Consider the following 24,262-nt stretch of genomic DNA (forward strand, 5'->3'; position numbering starts at 1 on the left):
TACCCCAGGTCGCCTCTCAACATGAGAAGACGCCGTATTATCAGGCGCAGTCTTTTCGTGGATAAGCGGGCAAAAGGTTCCTCATTTCTGCCCCGTGACAGAGGGAGAGGAAAAAGGCTGCAGAAATCAGCCAGTTCCCAGGAACAGAAACCCTCTCCCGCCTCTGCCAAGCCCTCAGTATACGCTGGGGCTTTACAAGCAGAATCAGGCACGGTGGGGGGCCCGTCTCAATGAATTTCAGCGCGCAGTGGGCTCACTCGCAAGTAGACCCCTGGATCCTTCAGGTGATATCTCAGGGGTACAAATTAGAATTCGAGACGTCTCCCCCTCGCCGTTTCCTAAAGTCGGCTTTACCGATGTTTCCTTCTGACAGGGAGACAGTTTTGGAAGCCATTCACAAGCTGTATTCCCAGCAGGTGATAATCAAGATACCCCTCCTGCAACAGGGAACGGGGTATTATTCCACACTGTTGTGGTACCGAAGCCGGACGGCTCGGTGAGACCGATTATAAATCTAAAATCTTTGAACACTTACATACAGAGGTTCAAATTCAAGATTGAGTCACTCAGAGCAGTGATTGCGAACCTGGAAGAAGGGGACTACATGATGTCTCGGGACATCAAGGATGCTTACCTTCATGTCAAAATTTACCCTTCTCACCAAGGGTACCTCAGGTTTATGGTACAGAACTGTCACTATCAGTTCAGACGCTGCCGTATGGAGGGTCCACGGCACCCCGGGTCTTTACCAAAGTAATGGCCGAAATGATGATATTCCTTCAAAGGAAGGGAATTTTAGTTATCCCTTACTTGGACAATTCCCTGATAAGGGTAAGATCCAGGGAACAGTTGGAGGTCGGTGTAGCACTATCTCAGGTAGTGTTGCTGCAGCACGGTTGGATTCTCAATATTCCAAAATCGCAGCTGGTTCCGACGACTTGTCTTCTGTTCCTAGGGATGATCCTGGACACAGTCCAGAAAAAGGTGTTTCTCCCGGAGGAGAAAGCCAGGGAGTTATCCGAGCTAGTCAGGAACCTCCTAAAACCGAGCCAAGTCTCAGTGCATCAATGCACAAGGGTTCTGGGTAAAATGGTGGCTTCCTACGAAGCAATCCCATTCGGCAGATTCCACGCAAGAACTTTCCAGTGGGACCTGCTGGACAAATGGTCCGGGTCGCATCTTCAGATGCATCAGCGGATAACCCTGTCACCAAGGACAAGGGGTCCCTCCTGTGGTGGTTGCAGAGTGCTCATCTTCTAGAGGGCCGCAGATTCGGCATTCAGGACTGGGTCCTGGTAACCACGGATGCCAGCCTGCGAGGCTGGGGAGCAGTCACACAGGGAAGGAATATCCAGGACTTATGGTCAAGCCTGGAGACATCACTTCACATAAATATCCTGAAGCTAAGGGACATTTACAATGCTCTAAGCTTAGCAAGACCTCTGCTTCAAGGTCAGCCGGTGTTGATCCAGTCGGACAACATCACGGCAGTCACCCACGTAAACAGACAGGGTGGCACAAGAAGCAGGAGGGCAATGGCAGAAGCTGCAAGGATTCTTCGCTGGGCGGAAAATCATGTGATAGCACTGTCAGCAGTATTCATTCCGGGAGTGGACAACTGGGAAGCAGACTTCCTCAGCACGACCTCCACCCGGGAGAGTGGGGACTTCACCCAGAAGTCTTCCACATGATTATAAACCGTTGGGAAAAACTCGACAGGTATTGCGCCAGGTCCAGGGACCCTCAGGCAATAGCTGTAGACGCTCTGGTAACACCGTGGGTGTACCAGTCAGGGTATGTGTTCCCTCCTCTGCCTCTCATACCCAAGGTACTGAGATTGATAAGATGGAGAGGAGTAAGCACTATATTCGTGGCTCCGGATTGGCCAAGAAGGACTTGGTAACCGGAACTTCAAGAGATGCTCACGGAGGATCCGTGGCCTCTACCTCTAAGAAGGGACCTGCTCCAGCAAGGACCCTGTCTGTTCCAAGACTTACCGCGGCTGCGTTTGACGGCATGGCGGTTGAACGCCGGATCCTGAAGGAAAAAAGGCATTCCGGATGAAGTCATCCCTATCCTGATCAAAGCCAGGAAGGATGTAACCGCAAAAACATTATCACCGCAATTGGCGAAAATATGTTGCGTGGTGCGAGGCCAGTAAGGCCCGACGGTGGAAATTCAACTGGGTCGATTCCTACATTTCCTGCAAACAGGAGTGTCTATGGGCCTGAAATTGGGGTCCATTAAGGTTCAAATTTCGGCCCTGTCAATTTTCTTCCAAAAAGAACTAGCTTCAGTCCCTGAAGTTCAGACGTTTGTAAAAGGGGTACTGCATATACAGCCTCCTTTTGTGCCTCCAGTGGCACTTTGGGATCTCAATGTAGTTTTGGGTTCCAAAAGTCACATTGGTTTGAACCACTTAAATCTGTGGAGTTAAAATATCTCACATGGAAAGTGGTCATGCTGTTGGCCCTGGCCTGGGCCAGGCGCGTGTCAGAATTGGCGGCTTTATCCTGAAATAGCCCTTATCTGATGTTCCATTCGGACAGGGCGGAATTGAGGACTCGTCCTCAGTTTCTCCCTAAGGTGGTGTCAGCGTTTCACCTGAACCAACCTATTTGTGGTGCCTGCGGCTACTAGGGACTTGGAGGACTCCAAGTTGCTAGACGTTGTCAGGGCCCTGAAAATATATGTTTCCAGGAGGGCTGGAGTCAGGAAATCTGACTCGCTGTTTATCCTGTATGCACCCAACAAGCTGGGTGCTCCTGCTTCTAAGCAGACTATTGCTCGTTGGATTTGTAGTACAATTCAGCTTGCACATTCTGTGGCAGGCCTGCCACAGCCAAAAATCTGTAAATGCCCACTCCACAAGGAAGGTGGGCTCATCTTGGGCGGCTGCCCGAGGGGTCTCGGCTTTACAACTTTGCCGAGCAGCTACTTGGTCAGGAGCAAATACGTTTGTAAAATTCTACAAAATTGATATCCTGGCTGAGGAGGACCTGGAGTTCTCTCATTTGGTGCTGCAGAGTCATCCGCACTCTCCCGCCCGTTTGGGAGCTTTGGTATAATCCCCATGGTCCTTACGGAGTCCCCAGCATCCACTTAGGACGTTAGAGAAAATAAGAATTTACTTACCGATAATTCTATTTCTCATAGTCCGTAGTGGATGCTGGGCGCCCATCCCAAGTGCGGATTGTCTGCAATACTTGTACATAGTTATTGTTACAAAAATCGGGTTATTATTGTTGTGAGCCATCTTTCAGAGGCTCCTCTGTTATCATGCTGTTAACTGGGTTCAGATCACAGGTTATACGGTGTGATTGGTGTGGCTGGTATGAGTCTTACCCGGGATTCAAAATCCTTCCTTATTGTGTACGCTCGTCCGGGCACAGTATCCTAACTGAGGCTTGGAGGAGGGTCATAGGGGGAGGAGCCAGTGCACACCAGATAGTCCTAAAGCTTTCTTTAGATGTGCCCAGTCTCCTGCGGAGCTGCTATTCCCCATGGTCCTTACGGAGTCCCCAGCATCCACTACGGACTATGAGAAATAGAATTATCGGTAAGTAAATTCTTATTATTTCATCTTTACATTATTGTTTATATACATTTAAAATCATAACGGTTTCCAAGAGTGAGTGCTCCCAACAAAGGTCACTTTTCTTTGTTTTTCTTTTTCCCATTACCTATGCATTTGGACCTATGGGAGCACCATCGACAATCACCATTTTCATCTACCTATAGAAGTTTTTTCTAAATGGTAGATGGTGATAAATTCCAGAATTATTTCTGGTTGGTCGGTTTTCTTGGAAACTTCATTAAAATATCAATTTATTTAACATCACTTAGTCCTGTGCGGCATCCTTAACCCAATTCCTTTACTGTTTATGAAAGTGTACAAGGGTTAACCAAAATAATCACTATCAAGAAATCCTCTACATTCTACATTAATACGTTTACAGGGCACCTAGCTGGAAGGATACTTACAAATAGCAGGGAGTTAATATATTCTGCAGAACAGATCCCATCTTCCTAAACTAAGGAATAAACTGTAAGTGCACCAACGTCCGAGTACTCCAACGAATTGAGCGAGTTGAAATACTTGGGGAAAGTGACGTTGGTTCATGAAATACATGTATTTCCGGTATATACTTGGAAGTTGGGTTGAAACCCTCTTAGGGCTTAAATTTGAATGTATTATGTTGATGTTTCTATTGTCTATTGCGTAGTGATGAGCGGGTTCGGTTCCTCGGAAACCGAACCCCCCCGAACTTCACCCATTTTACACGGGTCCGAGGCATACTCGGATTCTCCCGTATGGCTCGGTTAACCCGAGCGCGCCCGAAAGTCATCATCCCGCTGTCGGATTCTCGTGAGATTCGGATTCTATATAAGCAGCCGCGTGTCGCCGCCATTTTCACTCGTGCATTGGAAATGTTAGGGAGAGGACGTGGCTGGCGTCCTCTCCGTTTATTAATGTTGATGCAAATATTTGTGCTTATTGCTTAATTGTGGGGACTGGGGAGCAGCTGTATTATATAGGAGGAGTACAGTGCAGAGTTTTGCTGACAGTGACCACCAGTATACGTTGTCTGCCTGAAAAACACTCCATATCTGTGCTCAGTGTGCTGCATATATCTGTGCTCACACTGCTTCATTGTGGGGACTGGGGACCACCAGTATATTATATAGGAGGAGTACAGTGCAGAGTTTTGCTGACAGTGACCACCAGTATACGTTGTCTGCCTGAAAAACACTCCATATCTGTGCTCAGTGTGCTGCATATATCTGTGCTCACACTGCTTTATTGTGGGGACTGGGGAGCAGCTGTATTATATAGGAGGAGTACAGTGCAGAGTTTTGCTGACAGTGACCACCAGTATACGTTGTCTGCCTGAAAAACACTCCATATCTGTGCTCAGTGTGCTGCATATATCTGTGCTCACACTGCTTTATTGTGGGGACTGGGGACCACCAGTATATTATATAGGAGGAGTACAGTGCAGAGTTTTGCTGACAGTGACCACCAGTATACGTTGTCTGCCTGAAAAACACTCCATATCTGTGCTCAGTGTGCTGCATATATCTGTGCTCACACTGCTTAATTGTGGGGACTGGGGAGCAGCTGTATTATATAGGAGGAGTACAGTGCAGAGTTTTGCTGACAGTGACCACCAGTATACGTTGTCTGCCTGAAAAACACTCCATATCTGTGCTCAGTGTGCTGCATATATCTGTGCTCACACTGCTTAATTGTGGGGACTGGGGAGCAGCTGTATTATATAGGAGGAGTACAGTGCAGAGTTTTGCTGACAGTGACCACCAGTATACGTTGTCTGCCTGAAAAACACTCCATATCTGTGCTCAGTGTGCTGCATATATCTGTGCTCACACTGCTTAATTGTGGGGACTGGGGAGCAGCTGTATTATATAGGAGGAGTACAGTGCAGAGTTTTGCTGACAGTGACCACCAGTATACGTTGTTGTCTGCCTGAAAAACACTCCATATCTGTGCTCAGTGTGCTGCATATATCTGTGCTCACACTGCTTCATTGTGGGGACTGGGGACCACCAGTATATTATATAGGAGTACAGTGCAGAGTTTTGCTGACAGTGACCACCAGTATACGTTGTCTGCCTGAAAAACACTCCATATCTGTGCTCAGTGTGCTGCATATATCTGTGCTCACACTGCTTTATTGTGGGGACTGGGGACCACCAGTATATTATATAGGAGGAGTACAGTGCAGAGTTTTTCTGACAGTGACCACCAGTCTACGTTGTCTGCCTGAAAAACACTCCATATCTGTGCTCAGTGTGCTGCATATATCTGTGCTCACACTGCTTTATTGTGGGGACTGGGGAGCAGCAGTATTATATAGGAGGAGTACAGTGCAGAGTTTTGCTGACCAGTGACCACCAGTATATATAGCAGTACGGTACGGAAGGCCACTGCTCTACCTACCTCTGTGTCGTCAAGTATACTATCCATCTAGATTCTATACCTGTGGTGCATTTTAGTTTTGCAGTTTGCTGACAGTGACCACCAGTATATATAGCAGTATGGTACAGTAGGCCACTGCTCTACCTACCTCTGTGTCGTCAAGTATACTATCCATCCATACCTGTGGTGCATTTCAGTTGTGCGCAGTGTCTCCTATATATGTGCCTACATCTGTGACTCTGTGCCTGCCTGTAATGCTGGGCGGAGTCACATATCTGGGCGGAGTCACAGATCGAGGAGAGGATGCAGGGCAGAATCAGGAGATAGCTGCGCTGGATGCAGGGCAGGTAATAATTATTACACGTCCTGCCTGCGATTCCCCGTCCCGGCACGCTCCTCCTGGCTCCTGCACACGGCGGGTACTGAGGTGGGGGGCAGGGGCGTCGGAATGGGGGGCGGCAAGGGGGCAACTCGCTCCCCCCAAATCATGAGAGAGGCGCCATTCACCTGGACCCACAACCTGTGCCGAAGCTTCAGCGCTGCCTGCGCTGTATTAGCACTGCAGCGGTGAAGCTGCCTTCCCCGTGTGCTCTGGCCGGCACGACGCGTACGCGGGCTTTGCAAGCCGCGTAGAGCGCCGGTCAGTGGAGGGAACCGCTGCTCAGTGAGTGAGTCACCTTCACTCACTGTACAGCGCGCCGGCGCCCGCCCGCCAGATCCCGGCGGCTCAACCGTGATGTGCCTCCTCTGCCCAGCCCTCCTCTCCTGCCTGCCTGTATGTCTGGCCACACGCCGCGGCTCCCAGCAGCTCCATGATGACAGTCCCCCTCTGCCCGGCCCTCCACTCCCGTGGCTCACACTGACTAGACACAGGTTAGAGTGGTCTGGGGGAAGGGAACATGAGATGACCTACTGTGGGACACAAATTCAAAGAGCTGCAGGAGGGACAGGGAGCTGGGACCATGCCAGAGAAGATCTCTCTCCCCTCTCTCTCACCCCCCCCCCTTCACTCTCTCACCCCCCTCTCTCTCTCTCTCTCTACCCCCTCTCTCACTCCCCCCCTTCACTCTCTCACCCTCCTCTCTCTCTCTCTCTCCCCCACCCCCTTCTCTTTTTCTCTCTCCCCTCCTGTGTAATGTAAGGGACGCTACTGTGCTGTGTAACGTGACGGACGCTACTGTGCTTTGTAACGTGACAGACGCTACTGTGCGGTGTAACGTGACGGATGCTACTGTGCGGTGTAACGTGACGGACGCTACTGTGCGGTGTAACGTGACGGACGCTACTGTGCGGTGTAATGTGACGGACGCTACTGTGCGGTGTAATGTGACGGACGCTACTGTGCTGTGTAATGTGACGGACGCTACTGTGCGGTGTAATGTGACGGACGCTACTGTGCGGTGTAACGCGACGGATGCTACTATGCGGTGTAACGTGACGGACGCTACTGTGCGGTGTAACGTGACGGACGCTACTGTGCGGTGTAACGTGACGGACGCTACTGTGCGGTGTAATGTGACGGACGTTACTGTGCGGTGTAATGTGACGGACGCTACTGTGCGGAGTAATGTGATGGACGCTACTGTGCGGTGTAATGTGACTGACAGACGCTACTGTGCGGAGTAATGTGACGGACGCTACTGTGCGGTGTAACGTGACGGACGCTACTGTGCCGTGTAACGTGACGGACGCTACTGTGCGGTGTAACGTGACGGACGCTACTGTGCGGTGTAACGTGACGGACGCTACTGTGCGGTGTAACGTGACGGACGCTACTGTGCGGTGTAATGTGACGGACGCTACTGTGCTGTGTAATGTAACCGACGCTACTGTGCTGTGTAATGTAACGGACGCTACTGTGCTGTGTAATGTAACGGACGCTACTGTGCGGTGTAACGTAACGGACGCTACTGTGCGGTGTAACGTGACGGACGCTACTGTGCGGTGTAACGTGATGGACGCTACTGTGCGGTGTAACGTGACGGACGCTACTGTGCTGTGTAACGTGACGGACGCTACTGTGCGGTGTAACGTGACGTACGCTACTGTGCGGTGTAACGTGACGGACGCTACTGTGCGGTGTAATGTGACGGATGCTACTGTGCGCTGTAATGTGATGGACGCTACTGTGCGGTGTAATGTGATGGACGCTACTGTGCGGTGTAATGTGACGGACGCTACTGTGCGGTGTAATGTGACGGACGCTACTGTGCGGTGTAATTTGACTGACGGACGCTACTGTGTGGAGTAATGTGACGGACGCTACTGTGCGGTGTAATGTGACGGACGCTACTGTGCGGTGTAACGTGACGGACGCTACTGTGCGGTGTAACGTGACGGACGCTACTGTGCGGTGTAACGTGACAGACGCTACTGTGCGGTGTAACGTGACGGACGCTACTGTGCGGTGTAATGTGACGGACGCTACTGTGCGGTGTAATGTGACGGACGCTACTGTGACACCCTCCAACATCCACAGCCCACCTCTCCACCACACGCAGCACCTTGGACACCATCCGCAGCCGCTACCAGTGAGTCCCTGAATCAGGGGTGATCAGCTGCACGGAGAGGCACCTCCACCTCACTGCACCCACCCTCTTTTCAAGCCCATCCATTCCCACACTGAACTTACACCTACATTCTGTACATCGTGCCCTGCAGCCACTGTTCACGCCGTCGCAAGGGGCTACGCCCTCTTCACCATTGCATGCCCTTTTGTTGTGCAATATTTAATCACTAACAAAACTAGGAATGCTGGTAATTCTCCATATAATACAAATATTGAACACCAGAAAGGCGTGCAGGGGTTAAGGGGGCGTAGCCCCTTGCGACGATGTGAAGAGCGCCCGTAGGGTGCAATGAATCACCTAGTATATAGTAGTAGGCCATTGCTATTGATACTGGCATAAAATTCCACACATTAAAAAATGGAGAACAAAAATGTGGAGGTTAAAATAGGGAAAGATCAAGATCCGCGGCCACCTCGTGCTGAAGCTGCTGCCACTAGTCATGGCCGAGACAATGAAATGCCATCAACGTCGTCTGCCAAGGCCGATGCCCAATGTCATAGTAGAGAGCATGTAAAATCCAAAAAACAAAAGTTCAGTAAAATGACCCAAAAATCAAAATTGAAAGCATCTGATGAGAAGCGTAAACTTGCCAATATGCCATTTACGACACGGAGTGGCAAGGAACGGCTGAGGCCCTGGCCTATGTTCATGGCTAGTGGTTCAGCTTCACATGAGGATGGAAGCACTCATCCTCTCGCTAGAAAACTGCAGTGCCACTCCTAGATGGGCCAGGTGTTTGTGTCGGCCACTTGTGTCGCTTAGCTTAGTCACACAGCGACCTTGGTGCGCCTCTTTTTTTCTTTGCATCATGTGCTGTTTGGGGACTATTTTTTTGAAGTGCCATCCTGTCTGACACTGCAGTGCCACTCCTAGATGGGCCAGCTGTTTGTGTCGGCCACTTGTGTCGCTTAGCTTAGTCACACAGCGACATTGGTGCGCCTCTTTTTTTCTTTGCATCATGTGCTGTTTGGGGACTATTTTTTTGAAGTGCCATCCTGTCTGACACTGCAGTGCCACTCCTAGATGGGCCAGGTGTTTGTGTCGGCCACTTGTGTCGCTTAGCTTAGTCACACAGCGACCTTGGTGCGCCTCTTTTTTTCTTTGCATCATGTGCTGTTTGGGGACTATTTTTTTGAAGTGCCACCTTGCCTGACACTGCAGTGCCACTCCTAGATGGGCCAGGTGTTTGTGTCGGCCACTTGTGTCGCTTAGCTTAGCCATCTAGCGACCTCAGTGCAAATTTTAGGACTAAAAATAATATTGTGAGGTGTGAGGTGTTCAGAATAGACTGGAAATGAGTGTAAATTATGGTTATTGAGGTCAATAATACTATGGGATCAAAATGACCCCCAAATTTTATGATTTAAGCTGTTTTTGAGGGTTTTTGTAAAAAAACACCTGAATCCAAAACACACCCGAATCCGACAAACATTTTTTAGGGAGGTTTTGGCAAAACGTGTCCGAATCCAAAACACGGCCGCGGAACCGAATCCAAAACCAAAACACAAAACCCGAAAAAATTTCCGGTGTACATCACTAATATTGCGTGAATGTGATATCCTGCATGCCTGTATCATTTAATGGTTCAGACAACAGAAGACATGGAGATAGTGAGCCTTAAGTAATAGAATCCCTTTATTAGTCTGAATTAAAAATCAATTGTCATTGCGCAATAACAAAACAATAATCAGCGGAGTTGATATGTGGCTAAGTAAGTACTTGACAAAGTTCATCATTGAAATCCATTCTTTAATAAATCCAACGTTAAACTTGAAGTCCGTAGCCTAGTATTCTGAGTGAAACCATACTGCTCACTTCTCTGGAAAATCAAAGCGGAACACCGGGGACGGGAACTAGAAGAAACAGGTACAAGATCACAGTTCATTCACCTGTAAACTTACCATGAACAACGTTCCTAAATCCTTACCTCCACACTCTAATGTAAGTCTTAGCTGGGTATTACACTACTTCTCTGTGATTAGACATCTGTGGCTCTCCGGCTACTATGGACCTACAGGCCAGGCCTCATACTGTACCATAGTTACCGACATTCTGGCTGCTCTCTGAGGGAGAGAGCAGCCAGGTTGGCTCAGAGGGCGGGCAGGGGCGGAGGGGGTGGCCTGTAGGCGGGACAGGGGCGGAGCAAGGGCGGGGCGGGTGGAGCAAGGGCGGGGTCACGATGATGCAACCCTTAAGCCACGCCCCCCGCTCTGTAATGCCGCGATCACCGGCATTACACTGCAGGGGGCGTGGCTATGATGACGCGATTCAGCAAGAATCGCGTCATCGACTGCCGAATCGGGAGACTTGCCTGCTCTTCCGGGGGGCTGGGAGGGTCACCCGATTTTCGGGAGCCTCCCGCCCATTCCAGGAGTGTAGGCAAGTATGTACTGTACTAGATGCTAACTACACAGCACACTGCAGAGCAGGAACATCACAATGCAGCTATTATATTACATGTTACATTATGTTTATAGAAAACAATTGGATTTCCGCTCATTTCCATTCTGAATGCGGGAACAGATGTCTAGAACATGCCGCTTGATTATAAATATTACAATTGTTTATGTTAGCGTTCTTTAATCCGGGCGGCTACAGTTAGTGCAGGAAAGCAGCTATTAATGCAGTTATGGTTCAGCAGCTACATAAGCCGTTTCTACTTCCCAGATAAAGCCTTCATAAATCCAGGTATTTCCATCACCCATGATTTAAGAGTCATTACTTCCAGCTTTTGGGCAATATAAATAGATTCTGTAAGTACTGTATGCAGATTCCAGTGCGTTTACTCTGGAGAATTGGGCATAAAACCCGTACCAGCCAGGATAAGTAGACCCGGGCACAAGCGCTTTAATAAATGCATTTTTCCATTTTTACTTACAGAAAATGCAATCCATTAAGCACGATCATGCGTGGTACGTCAGCAGTTTTCCTGCATTGTGTCTAATTCTCTCCATTGTCCCATCTGCCAGGAGACAGTACAGAGAGTGCTGTTAGCTTCTAAGGCGTTTTTCCTTTATAGACTTAGGGGAACATGTACTAAGCAGTGATAACAGTCGAGAAGTGAGCCAGTGGAGAAGTTGCCCATGGCAACCAATCAGCATTGACGAAACATTTATAATTTGCATACTATAAAAGTATACAGAGCAGCTTATTGGTTGCCAGGGGCAACTTCTCCACTGACTCACTTCTCCACTTTTATCACTGCTTAGTACATGTCTCCCTTAGGCTAAGTCCTGGAGTCACACATCACCCCTCTATGCCCATTGCCCACAGCCAACGTCAGGACAGGATAAAGAGGAACAAACACCAGAGGGATTAGAAAAAACCTAAACAAAAAATAAGCAGCCTAGCCACAAAAACTGGGGATCATTGTAAGCACCAAGGACCAGGTCGCTGGGCGACACTTGCTCAGCACATGCTCCCTGGCTTTCCCGCACAAGGGGCACAGGCTGGTCTGGATGAATATACCTTTACAATCAGGAATAAGGCTCCCTGTCCCAGGCTAAGCCAGGTGTAATGCACCTAACAGCAGCGTGCGATGATACAGCCATCAGAAAGCAGCCAAATATCCTAAGACTTCTGCATCTCTAGATTCCTCTAGACAAAGGGCCTCATCCAGCATCAGTTGCAAATGGTAATTATCATGCAATGATTATCAGCACACTGTGCACACAACCATACACAGACAGTGCGCACGCTCCAAGTCTGGTTCCCCTGATTGTACACAGGTATAGTATATACCAGCACAGTAGCGATCGCATTTAGCAATGATGAAGAGGAGCGGTGAAGGCGTGTCAGTGGGATGGGGACACAATTTCTGCAATGTCATGGGTGTGCCATATATGTGAAACATAGGAGAGCAGCGAGAGAGCGACGCAGATTGTGGAAGTACTGACGGCAGCAGCAAATGTTCTGATGGGCAAGCTTAATAATTGCACAATCACAGGATGGTGTACACAGTGATGCAGGGAATGCTGCGGAGTGTGCTGATATCAGCAATCGCTAGGTATGAGCTTAGTGAGTAACACCTGCAGTGATTGGCTTAGGACAGACTACAATGGTTTTGTGGTGACATCCATGTATAAGAGCTGCATTTATTCTCCTCACTTTAAGTGAACGTATGCAATCAGTGGCGTAACTACTGCCCCCGCAGCCCTCGCGGTGGCTTGGGGGCGAGGGGCTGCGGGGGCGCCACTGACAGAACAGATTGACATGCGGACGAGCGTCCGCATGTCAATCTGTGGTCTCTTCCCTCCGCCGCTGAGCCGCCCTGTAAGGAGGGACACGGAGCGCACATCACGCGCCCCCCTGTGTCCCTCCTGGCTTTCCCCCGGCCGGTCTAATAAAGGAAGTGCCGGTCGTGAGCTCTGATTGGCTCACGAACCAGCACTTCCTTTATTAGACCGGCCGGGGGAGGGCCAGGGGTTGATTCTATTTCGGAGTGGGAGAAGGGACCTTCTGACGTATCTAGGGGAGGAGACACGTCATCAGGGGAGGAGATACGGGCGAACAGGGTACCCGAAAAGTACCCTCGCGGGCTCGCTTCGCTCGCCACGCTTCGGGCTCGGTGGCTCGCTCCGCTCCGCTTCGCTCGCCACCTGATTACTAAAGGTAATAGTTGGTGGCGTGGATAGTAGAGGAACTATGCCGCTGGCGTAGCTCCTCCCCCTTGCGTTGTAACTCCTCCCCCAGACGGAAAAGGTCCCTTAGCCCACTTGATTCTAGCATCTACCGAGAGCCAGGAGGGACATTGGAGAGGCGCGCTATGCGCTCCGTGTCCCTCCAAAACAAAGGAGGGGGAGGGGAAGCAGGCACTGAGGGGGGGGGGCATATACCTGGCACTGGGGGCATATACCTGGCATCGGGGGGCATATACCTGGCACTGGGGGGGCATATACCTGGCACTGTGGGGGAATATCTGGCACTGGGGGCATATACCTGGCACTGGGGGCATATACCTGGCACTGGGGGGGGGAGCAGGCACTGTGGGGGAATATCTGGCACTGGGGGGCATATTCCTAGCACTGGGGGCATATACCTGGCACTGTGGGGGAATACCTGGCACTGGGGGCATATACCTGGCACTGGGGGGGGGAATATCTGTCACTGGGGGGGCATATACCTGGCACTGGGGGGGCATATACCTGGCACTGGGGGGGAATATCTGGCACTGGGGGGGAAGCAGGCACTGTTGGGGAATATCTGGCACTGGGGGGGGGCATATACCTGGCACTGGGGGCATATACCTGGCACTGTGGGGGAAGATCTGGCACTGGGGGCATATACCTGGCACTGTGGGGAATATCTGGCACTGGGGGCATATACCTGGCACTGTGGGGGAAGATCTGGCACTGGGGGCATATACCTGGCACTGTGGGGGAAGATCTGGCACTGGGGGCATATACCTGGCACTGTGGGGGAAGATCTGGCACTGGGGGCATATACCTGGCACTGTGGGGGAATATCTGGCACTGGGGGCATATACCTGGCACTGTGGGGGAATATTTGGCACTGGGGGGAGCAGGCACTGAGGGGGCATATGTGGCACTGTGGGGGAATATCTGGCACTGGGGGCATATACCTGGCACTGTGGGGGAATATCTGGCACTGGGTGCATATACCTGGCACTGTGGGGGAATATCTGGCACTGGGAGCATATGTGGCACTGGGAGCACGGCACTAGCAACAAGCACTACCCCCTAGCAACGAGCATGACACCCAGTGCATGAAACCCCTGGCAACGAGCATGACACCCTGAGCATGAAAACCCCTGGCACCGTGCATGGAACCAAGAGCATGAAACCCCTGGCAACGAGAAGGTAATTTAAAAGTAATTGGAAGCTTTACTGTAGAACTTAATGTGTAATGGGCATTACGGTGTGTGGTATACTATATCACGGGCATTGTGTGGTATGTGGTATAATGTCTCAGGGTCACTGCAGTGTTTGGCATAATGTATCACGGACATTGCGGTGTGTGTCATAATGTGTCAGGCATTACGGTGTGTTGTATACTATATCACGGGCATTGTGGTATGTGGTATAATGTCTCAGGATCATTGTGGTGTGTGTCATAATGTGTCACAGACATTGTATGTGCTATAATGTATCAGGGGCATTGCAGTGTGTAGCATAATGTATAACGGGCATTGCGATTCCTGTCATAATGTGTCACAGGCATTACGGTGTGTGGCATAATGTGTCGGGGGCATTATGGTGTGTGCATATTGTGTCATGTGCATTATTGTGTGTGGCATAATGTCTAAGGGCCATTGCAGTATGTGGCATAATGTATACTGGGCATTACTATAAGGAGGAAAAATGACAAATAATGTAAGGGGCATGAATCAGGATTATTTTTCTTTCCTGTGGTGGCTAACGTCTGGGCGTGCAGGTTGCAAAACTGGGGTATAAGGTAGTCTTTTCCTGCAATACCACGCCCCTTTACGCGAAGCCACGCCCATGTCAATGAAGCCACACACCCTTTTTGGCGGCGCGCGCATATTTATCCCTTTACTAGTGCCAATTATGCGGGGTATGGGGGGGGGGGGGGCGCCAAAGGATTTTTTGGCTTGGGGGAGAAAAATTTCTAGTTACGCCACTGTATGCAATGTTACGTTTGTAGCCATGTGCGGGGGTAGGGCCTGATATGCGGGGTGGACTAGCCCTGTGCTGGGCGTCCTCCCACATGTCAGAAAAACTGATCGTAGATTTGCTAAATTTATCACATCTACGATCAGGTCTGAATAACCCCCATAGAATGACGGAGGAGCAGCGGAGGTCGATGGTGTGTGTAATAAACTGTAGTATGCTCGATCAAATCTAACACAGTGCGGCCTACTCCAGGTGCTGGATCTTGGTTACAGCAAGGCACTTTTATATTCTCCGCTCCCAGGTGATGTAACTGAAGTGGGTGTGGCTATGCTAATTCCCTAACAGCCGCCCGACCACTGCACAGACCCACATAAACTAATGTGAGGACTGTCTAGACCAGGCCTGGACAATCTGTGGCTCTCCAGCTGTTGTGAGACTACAAATCCCAGCATGCACTGCCATAGTCTTAATATTATAGAATGCTAAAACTGTGGCAGGGCGTGCTGGAACTTGTAGTTTCACAACAGCTGGACAGCCACAGGATGGCCAGGCCTGGACTGGACTAACGATATCACAGTTTGCGCTTCGCAGCTACAACCCCCCCCCCCCTCCAATATGACATGAATTTCTCTAATTACGCTACTGCACACAGATAAAATTAGCTAAGTGGGTGACGTCAGCCATGTTTATGTGCCCAAATGAAGCCTGTCTGAGTACACCCCCGCAGGCGCAACAAATTGAAATCCCCTCTCTTTAGAATGGGGCATATTTTGGACAATTGTTAAAAAACTGTAACGCTCTCAACTACCTGAACCCCAAATTGCCCTAAACTGGTACAAGAGCTACCTAACAAAAAAGGCCCCAAGGGGTAAATTTACTAAAGCTTCTAAAACAGAGAATTGGTGGTTGCTATGGGCAAGATCACCAATTCTCTGTTTTATAAGCGTTAGTAAATTTACCCCCAAGTCATTAATCGTCCTTTACCCTGAGTTATACCTTTCCAAACATCCCTCATAGGGCCTAATTCAGATCTGATCGCAGCAGCAAATTTGTTAGCAGTTGGGCAGAACCATGGCCCTTATTCCGAGTTGTTCGCTCGCAAGCGGATTTTAGAAGATTTGCTCATGCTAAGCCGCCGCCTACTGGGAGTGAATCTTAGCATCTTAAAAATGCGAACGATGTATTCGCAATATTGCGTTTACACACCTCGTAGCAGTTTCTGAGTAGCTCCAGACTTACTCGGCATCTGCGATCAGTTCAGTGCTTGTCGTCCCTGGTTTGACGTCACAAACACACCCAGCGTTCGCCCAGACACTCCTCCGTTTCTCCGGCCACTCCTGCGTTTTTTCCGGAAACGGTAGCGTTTTTTCCCACACGCCCATAAAACGGCCTGTTTCCGCCCAGTAACACCCATTTCCTGTCAATCACATTACGATCGCCAGAACGATGAAAAAGCCGTGAGTAAAAATCCTAAGTGCATAGCAAATTTACTTGGCGCAGTCGCAGTGCGGACATTGCGCATGCGCATTAAGCGGAAAATCGCTGCGATGCGAAGATTTTTACCGAGCGAACAACTCGGAATGACCTCCCATGTGCACTGCAGGGGGGGGGCGGGGGCAGATGTAACATGTGCAGAGAGAGTTATATTTTGGGTGGAGTGTGTTCAAACTGAAATCTAAATTGCACTGCAAAAATAAAGCAGTCAGTATTTACCCTGCACAGAAACAAAATAACCCACCCAAATCTCTCTGCAAATGTTATATCTGCCCCACCTGCAGTGCACATGGTTTTGCCCATTAGTTAATAAATTTGCTGCTGCATTCAGATCTGAAATACCCCAAAGACTACAGCAGAAAGTGTCAGTATTGACCAAAGAGGAAGTGGAAGGAAAACGCTGTTATTTTCATCTTTAGACTGTTCCCAATGACTCATACATTTAATTGAAGACAGCAAAACTAGTGTAGATTTTATTGTGAACACCAATGTGTAGACGGGTTTTAGTTTATTTTCTTACTAATAAATAGCTTTATTTTGCCCATTTTAGATAGCTTTTATTTGTGGCGTAGAACATACTTGCCGACTTTATGGCTGATCTCTCCGGGAGAGAGCAGCCAGGTCGGCTCAGCAGTGGGGCGTGCAGTGACGTGACATGCAGAGGGGGGCGGGCCAGAGGCGGAACGGGGGCATGGCGGAGGCGGAACGGGGGAATGGCTGCGGGATCGCATCATGAAAGCCACGCCCCCGCTGTGTAATGCTGCTATTACCAGCATTATACCGCAGGGAGCATGGCTATGATGACGCTATTCAACAAGAATCGCGTCATCGCCTGCCCGTCCCACCCACTTTATTCGCTATGTGGGCGTCTGGGCAGGTGGAACCCCTGAAATCGGGAGACTTGCCAGATCTTCCGGGGGGCTGTGAGGGTCACCCAATTTTCGGAAGCCTCCCGGCCATTCCAGAAGAGTAGGTAAGTATGCGTTAGAAGGAGTAAGCAGACTCATGATTTTTTACTGAAAACTTGTGGAACAAAAAAATGTATGATGAGTCGATGATATACTGACACTCCCTTTTGTGTGACAGCACGCACTTACTCTTCTCGTCCCATTTTGGATAATTTTGGATATAGTTCTATTTTAGGCTTAGTGGTCTTTTAATAAATTGTCTGTACTAAGGGGGTCATTCCGAGTTGTTCGCTCGCTAGCAGATTTTAGCAGCATTGCACATGCTAGGCCGCCGCCCTCTGGAAGTGTATCTTAGCTTAGCAGAATTGCGAACGAAAGATTAGCAGAATTGCGAATAGAAAATTCTTAGCAGTTTCTGAGTAGCTCCAGACTTACTCCTACACTGCGATCAGCTCAGCCCGTTTCATTCCTGGTTTGATGTCACAAACACACCCTGCGTTTGGCCAGCCACTCCCCCGTTTCTCCAGACACTCCTGCGTTTTATCCTGGCACATCTGCATTTTTCCGCACACTCCCAGAAAACGGTCAGTTCTCGCCCAGAAACACCCACTTCCTGTCAATCACACTCCGATCACTTCAACGATGAAAATTCTTCGTTCGAACGTGAGTATATCTACTAAGTTTTGTGCTAAAATACTTGTGCGCATGCACATTTTTGTCTTAATCGCTCCATTGCGAAAATCGGCAACAGGCGAACAACTCGAATGACCCCCTAAATTAACAATTGGATTTTATTTGGCAGATCAGTATTGCATGAAAAAATTATTATTAAAAGAAGTATTTTTAAATGATTCATGTAAAAAGGTGAATGCAGATGTAGGATAAAGTATAAACATAACTTTAATTTGACAATGTACCATACATACATTAATCTATAGATTGTAAGACCCCACATACATTATCGATGGACTGACACTATCTCCTGTCTGTTATTGCACAGTCTTGTTTTATTACTGTTTGTTTCCAATTGTGAAGGGCAGCGGAATATACTGATATATATAATTAACTGATAATAATTATAATTATAATGTATTAAGGTAATAAGATGTGTGCGGAAGTTTTTCCTTAGTATTTATTATCACCTGACTCTACTAGGGAAGAAAAAGTACAATAATAGCCCCAAAAAATTCTCATCTTGGAGCACCAAGGGTGTCGGGGACTTTTCCTTACATAAAACCTGGTTATATTATAGGGACAGCAGGTAGCAGGCAGTGACACTGGGCCTACAGCAGCTGCTGCTGATGTCACAATGCTGCTTTTGTGATGTCACAGAGCTTTGTGATGTCACTGGCTGCTGGCTCAGGGGCTCATGAACCTCATTTCCATTAGTGTATCTTCACCTATTCCAGTGTGAAGCTGCTTTTCTTTGCCTTGGCAAATTTGTTTATATTGTTTCTACAATATGGATCCAAAAAAGAGAAAGCGACCAAATAACAGCGGTCTGCTACAAAGGAGCTAGTGGCTCCTAACAAGAGGAAGAAGGAGGAGGATGTATGTGAGGAGAGAGGCGATGTTTCCAAAATCATATTGGCAGGAGACATCCAGGTGCATGAGGAGAACAAGTCAACTGAGATAGCATCAAAGACTCTTCAAAGGAAAAGAAGAAGAGAGTCATCAGATGAGTCTCCAACTATGAGCAAGAATGAGAAAGACCAGCAGTGGCAGAACTGAGGACATGCTTAAGAGAGTGGCCTCTAAAAGACCCTCAGACAGGACAGGGGACAGTGGAACGTGTAGAAAAAGAAAGAGGAGGAACATCATGACAATCCAGACGAGGGACCCAGCGTGCCCATCATACCCCTGGCATCTGGACTGAGGGGCATAAAGAGAACTCACACAAGTGAGGAAACTGGCCACAAAAGGAAGAGATCTGCAGGTGCAAGTGGGATATCCATAGTCAGCACCCCAGAATCATCAGCTGCGTCTCACCTTCTGGCTAGTTTGACCTTCCACAAAATGCTTGGAGAGGGCGCCTTCGGGAAGGTGTTCCTAGCTTCCCATTCCACCAGCAAACAGCGTCTGGCAGTGAAAGTAATAGAAAAGAGGAAAGCATTGAACAGCATTAAGAAATACTCCATGTGTGTAGAGAAAGAGGTGCTGAAAATAACTGGGGAGAATGCACTCTTCCCGCACACATATGCAGCGTTCCACACCCCGGCCATATATTCTTTGTAATGGAGTACCTGAGTGGGGGAGACCTCTTCCAATTAATACAGAGAAGAGCCCCATTTGATGTCCCTACTATCAGGTTTTTTGCAGCAGAAATACTCTGTGGGCTGCAGTTCCTTCACACAAGAGGCATTGTCCACAGGGACATTAAGACAGACAATATACTTCTGGATGCAGCTGGCCATGTGAAAATTGCAGATTTTGGCCTCTCTGCCATGAATGTCCATGGTGATAAGAAAATCTCAGGACAAACTGGGACTCTGTATTACATGGCCCCAGAGATTACCTGTAACCTCCCATATAACACCACGGTAGACCTCTTTTCATTCGGGGTAGTATTATTTGAAATGGCTACCGGAGTATACCCCTTTCATGCTGGCGATGATTCTGACGAGGTTATGGAGTCTATCAGGCAAGATGCTCCACGCTATCCGAGCAATCTCCATCCAGAGCTTAGGGACATCCTTGAAAGACTCTTATGCAAAGACCCAGAGGAAAGGCAGAAACTCTGTAGTAACATCAAATGTCATCCATTCTTCAAGTCCATAAACTGGAAGCAACTAGAGACCGGCAGGATAACTCCCCCATTTACCATGTATCCTACCCCAGAGACAATGGCTGAAGCTATACCGGTGGATGACCTTCTCTCACCTACAGAATCTGCAATATCTGCAGAGGATGAGAGCCTGTTCACAGGATTCTCCTTTACCAGTGACACATGGACAACAATGAACTGCGTAAAGCAAACTACCAGCCGCTGCATCATCCTCTAGGCAGTAGCACCACCAGCTGCCTCCTCCTCCCGGCACAACCACCACCAGGTGCCTCCTCCTCCCGGCACAAGCACCATAAGCTGCCTCCTCATCCCGGCAGCAGCACCACCAGCTGCTCCTGCTCCCGGTAGAAGCACTATCTGCTGCCTGCTCATACTGGCAGTAGCACCACCAGCTGCATCCTGCTCCCGGTAGAAGCACCACCTGCTGCCTAAATGCATATAGGCCAGGTTAGGGACTTGCAGAATATTGGGGTCCCTTGACGTGGGCTGCAAGCTTAAATGGTTTGATCAAAACATGATAAAACCCCCCCTATTTTATTTGCTACACATAGATTTGCAGTATATTATTGTTAGAGCTGGCAGAAAATGTCTCTGTTTTATATAAATATATGGCATTAATACTGCCATGCAGCTGGTACCATGTACAATATGGGTAACACTGAGTGTGGGCATATTTCTTTTCTATTTTGTTTGAAAATATTTTGTCTACTGCTATCATGGCATCTTACAATTAAGGCTATGATAAGCCTAGTTGGGTGCGGCCCACATGCCAGCTCTGTATAGATGTTCCCCGTGTAGCTGGGAGGACATGTAACTGCAATGTAATGGTGTGCTGGGCATATATGTTAGGTTAAGGATTAGTAGAATGTTGGGGTCCCTGTTGTGGGCTGCAACCTTATATGTTTTGATCAAAACATGACAAAATCCCCAATGTTTTATTTGCCCCATACACACAGGTTTATAGTAGATTATTGTTAGAGGCAACATCAAATGTTTTTCTACCTCCTAATCGCAGAAACACCACACACAGTACAGCAGCCTGGCACACACATGCACACATATACACCCAGTGGCCTGACACCCACACACAGCAGCTGACACACACACACACACACACACACACACACACACACACACACACACACACACATGCACACACAAGCACAGTGGCATGATACCCCCACACACAGCAGTTGACATATACGTACTGCAGCCTGACATGGACATGGACATATGCACAATGGTCAGACACACACGCACAGCAACGTTGACACACACACACACACACAACAGCTGACATACACACATACACATAAGCACAGGGGCCTGACACACACACACACACACACACACACACACACACACACGCACAGCGGCCTGACAACCACACACACAGCAGCTGACATATACACACAGCAGCCTGACACGCACATGGATATATGCACAGCAGCCTGACACACACACACAGCAGCCTGACACACACACACACGACATGTGAGGGGCAGCACTAGGCTCTCTCGCCTCTATAATTCTGTCCTTCTTTTGCCGGACTGCGGGGTCACGCGGCTCTTTCCCCACTGCTCCTACTAGCTCTTTAAATGTCCGTGGAGGGAGCCTGCCTGCGAAAGTCCCCCTGCCCGGAGCCGCCAGCCTCTCCTTGTACCACTGCATGGGACTGGAGGATGGGAGGATTAGGCCACAGAGACGGGAGGAGGGAAGGGGAGATTAGGCCAGAGAGAGACGGGAGGAGGGTAGCGATTAGGCCAGAGAGACAGTAGTAGGGGAGGGTGGATTAGGCCAGAGAGAAAGGGAGGAGGGTGGGGATTAGGGTGGAGACAAGACAGTAGGAGGAAGGGGGGATTAGGTCAGAGGGAGATGGGAGGAGGGAGTGGGGATTAGGCCAGAGAGAGACAGGAGGAAGGATTAGGCCAGAAACGAGACGGGAGGAGGAAGGGGGGATTACACCAGGGAGAGACGGGAGGAGGAAGGGGGGATTACGCCAGTAAGAGATGGGAGGAGGAAGGGGGGATTATGCCAGGGAGAGACGGGAGGAGGAAGGGGGGATTACGCCAGTAAGAGATGGGAGGAGGAAGGGGGATTACACCAGGGAGAGACGGGAGGAGGAAGGGGGGATTACGCCAGTGAGCTGCAGGAGGAGGAAGGGGGATTCGGCCAGAGAGAGACTGTAGGATGAATGGGGCAATAGAGCAGAGAGAGAGATGGAAGAAGAAGGAGGGCGGGCGGGAATCAGGCCAGAGAGACAGGAGCAGCGGTACAGGGGGGGGGGGGGGGTAAAGGCCAGAGAGAGACAGGAGGAGGGGGGGAATAAAACCAGAGAGAGACAGGAGGAGAGGTGAATTAGGCCAGAGAGGGACAGGAGGAGGGGGGATTAGGGCAGAGAGAGATGCTGCCGCCGCCTTCCCGCCTTCAAAAAGCAGAAATTACGATCGCATCACAATTTCTGCTTGTTAGCAGAAATAGATGAAGCCTCCTGCGCCTGCAGGAGACCCGCCGCTATCTTGCTGTTACATATATATATATATATGTATATACTATTTTCTAAAAACCCTCTCTGCCAAGTAAAGGGGGGTGGCAGAGGCCCAGAGACATCAGTGTACTGGTCCCAAAGTCTTCTGTTGCCGGCCCTGTACACAGTCCAGTGACGTGCGGTGGGGTGAGGCAGGTGAGGCAGAGCCTTTCCTGTCATACTTACGTTTAAACCAGAGTTTTGACTGAATAAAATATATGAAAAATACTGATAATTTGTTTGAAATGTCTTCTTTGCATTATTCTAATAATATTTATAGCCCAAACTCCGGAGTACAAAGTCTATGGCAGGTGAGGCAGTGCCTCACCTGTGTATCCTTTCCACACATCTCTAATCAAAACTCACCAGATTTCCAGGAGTTTATAATGCTGCATATATATGTATCTTTGAATCATCCGGCACTCCTGATATAGGAAAAAGCAGTGACCTGGGTGCCCGTGCACTCTGTTTTCCGCAGCACTTAATGCTCTTTTCAGCCATGTAGCACACATGCAGCGGCAATATATCCTGAAGACGAGACTAGGTCTTGAAACGAGCCGTTGAGAACTTGCCATGCTGCACATTTAACCATTGCTTGACCATGGAATTTGTCATGGACTATTAAAATCCTTTTTTCAGTAACCTGGAGTGACGTGCCATTTGCTTATTCAGCAATAGAGGGATTATATACTGTATATATATATATATATATATATATATATACTAGGTGATTAATCGCGCCCTACGGGCGCTCTTCACACTGTCGTTAGGGGCTACGCCCCGTTACCCCCTGCACACCTTTGGACATACGCAGGCCGGTAGATAACAGAATCAGAAACACAGGGCAGTATAGAGGGCATACAGAAATGGTGTCCGGTTGAGAAAAAATAGAGAGGCGTAGGGGGGGAGAAAGGGAATGTAGAGAAACGCTGTGCGATGGGTAAAGGATAGGGAGAGGCAGGGTGGTAGGGAGAGGATAAAGAGAGGCAAGGTGTTAGACAGAAAATACCGTTGCAAGAGGCCACGACCCGTTAACCCCTGCACGGGCTTCAGCTGTGCTATAATTGTTATTATATGGAGTCTTACCTGCAAAAAAGTTTATGCTTTTGGGTAAATATTGCAAGGGGGAAGAGCGTGCGATTGTCAAAGGGGCGTGGCCCTTTGTGAGGGTGTAAAGAGTGGCCGCAGGGCACAATGAATAACATAGTGTATTATATACTGCTAGTGTATGCAGCGCAGCTTATACACACAGTGGCCACAGGTATCAGAGCCGCGTATACACACAATGGACACAGGTAGCTGAGCTTTTTATACACACAGTGGCCACAGGTAACGGAGCCACGTATCCACACAGTGGCCAGAGGTCGCAGGGCAGCTTATACACACAATACCCACAGGTAGCAGAGCCGCTTATACACACAATACCCACAGGTAGCAGAGCCGC

At 49.1% G+C, this 24,262-nt stretch overlaps 1 protein-coding gene across 1 annotated transcript; it reads left to right on the plus strand.

The window, feature by feature from the left end:
• Nucleotides 1-19,522: 19,522 nt before the first annotated feature.
• Nucleotides 19,523-20,556, plus strand: LOC134968773 (protein kinase C delta type-like). The gene is made up of 2 exons (XM_063944260.1): nucleotides 19,523-19,644; nucleotides 19,710-20,556. The coding sequence occupies exons 1-2, from the start codon at nucleotides 19,523-19,525 to the stop codon at nucleotides 20,506-20,508; spliced, it is 921 nt and encodes a 306-aa protein (XP_063800330.1). The 3' UTR covers nucleotides 20,509-20,556.
• Nucleotides 20,557-24,262: the final 3,706 nt, after the last annotated feature.

This window comes from Pseudophryne corroboree, chromosome 11 (assembly GCF_028390025.1).
Source record: "Pseudophryne corroboree isolate aPseCor3 chromosome 11, aPseCor3.hap2, whole genome shotgun sequence".
NCBI lineage: Eukaryota > Metazoa > Chordata > Amphibia > Anura > Myobatrachidae > Pseudophryne > Pseudophryne corroboree.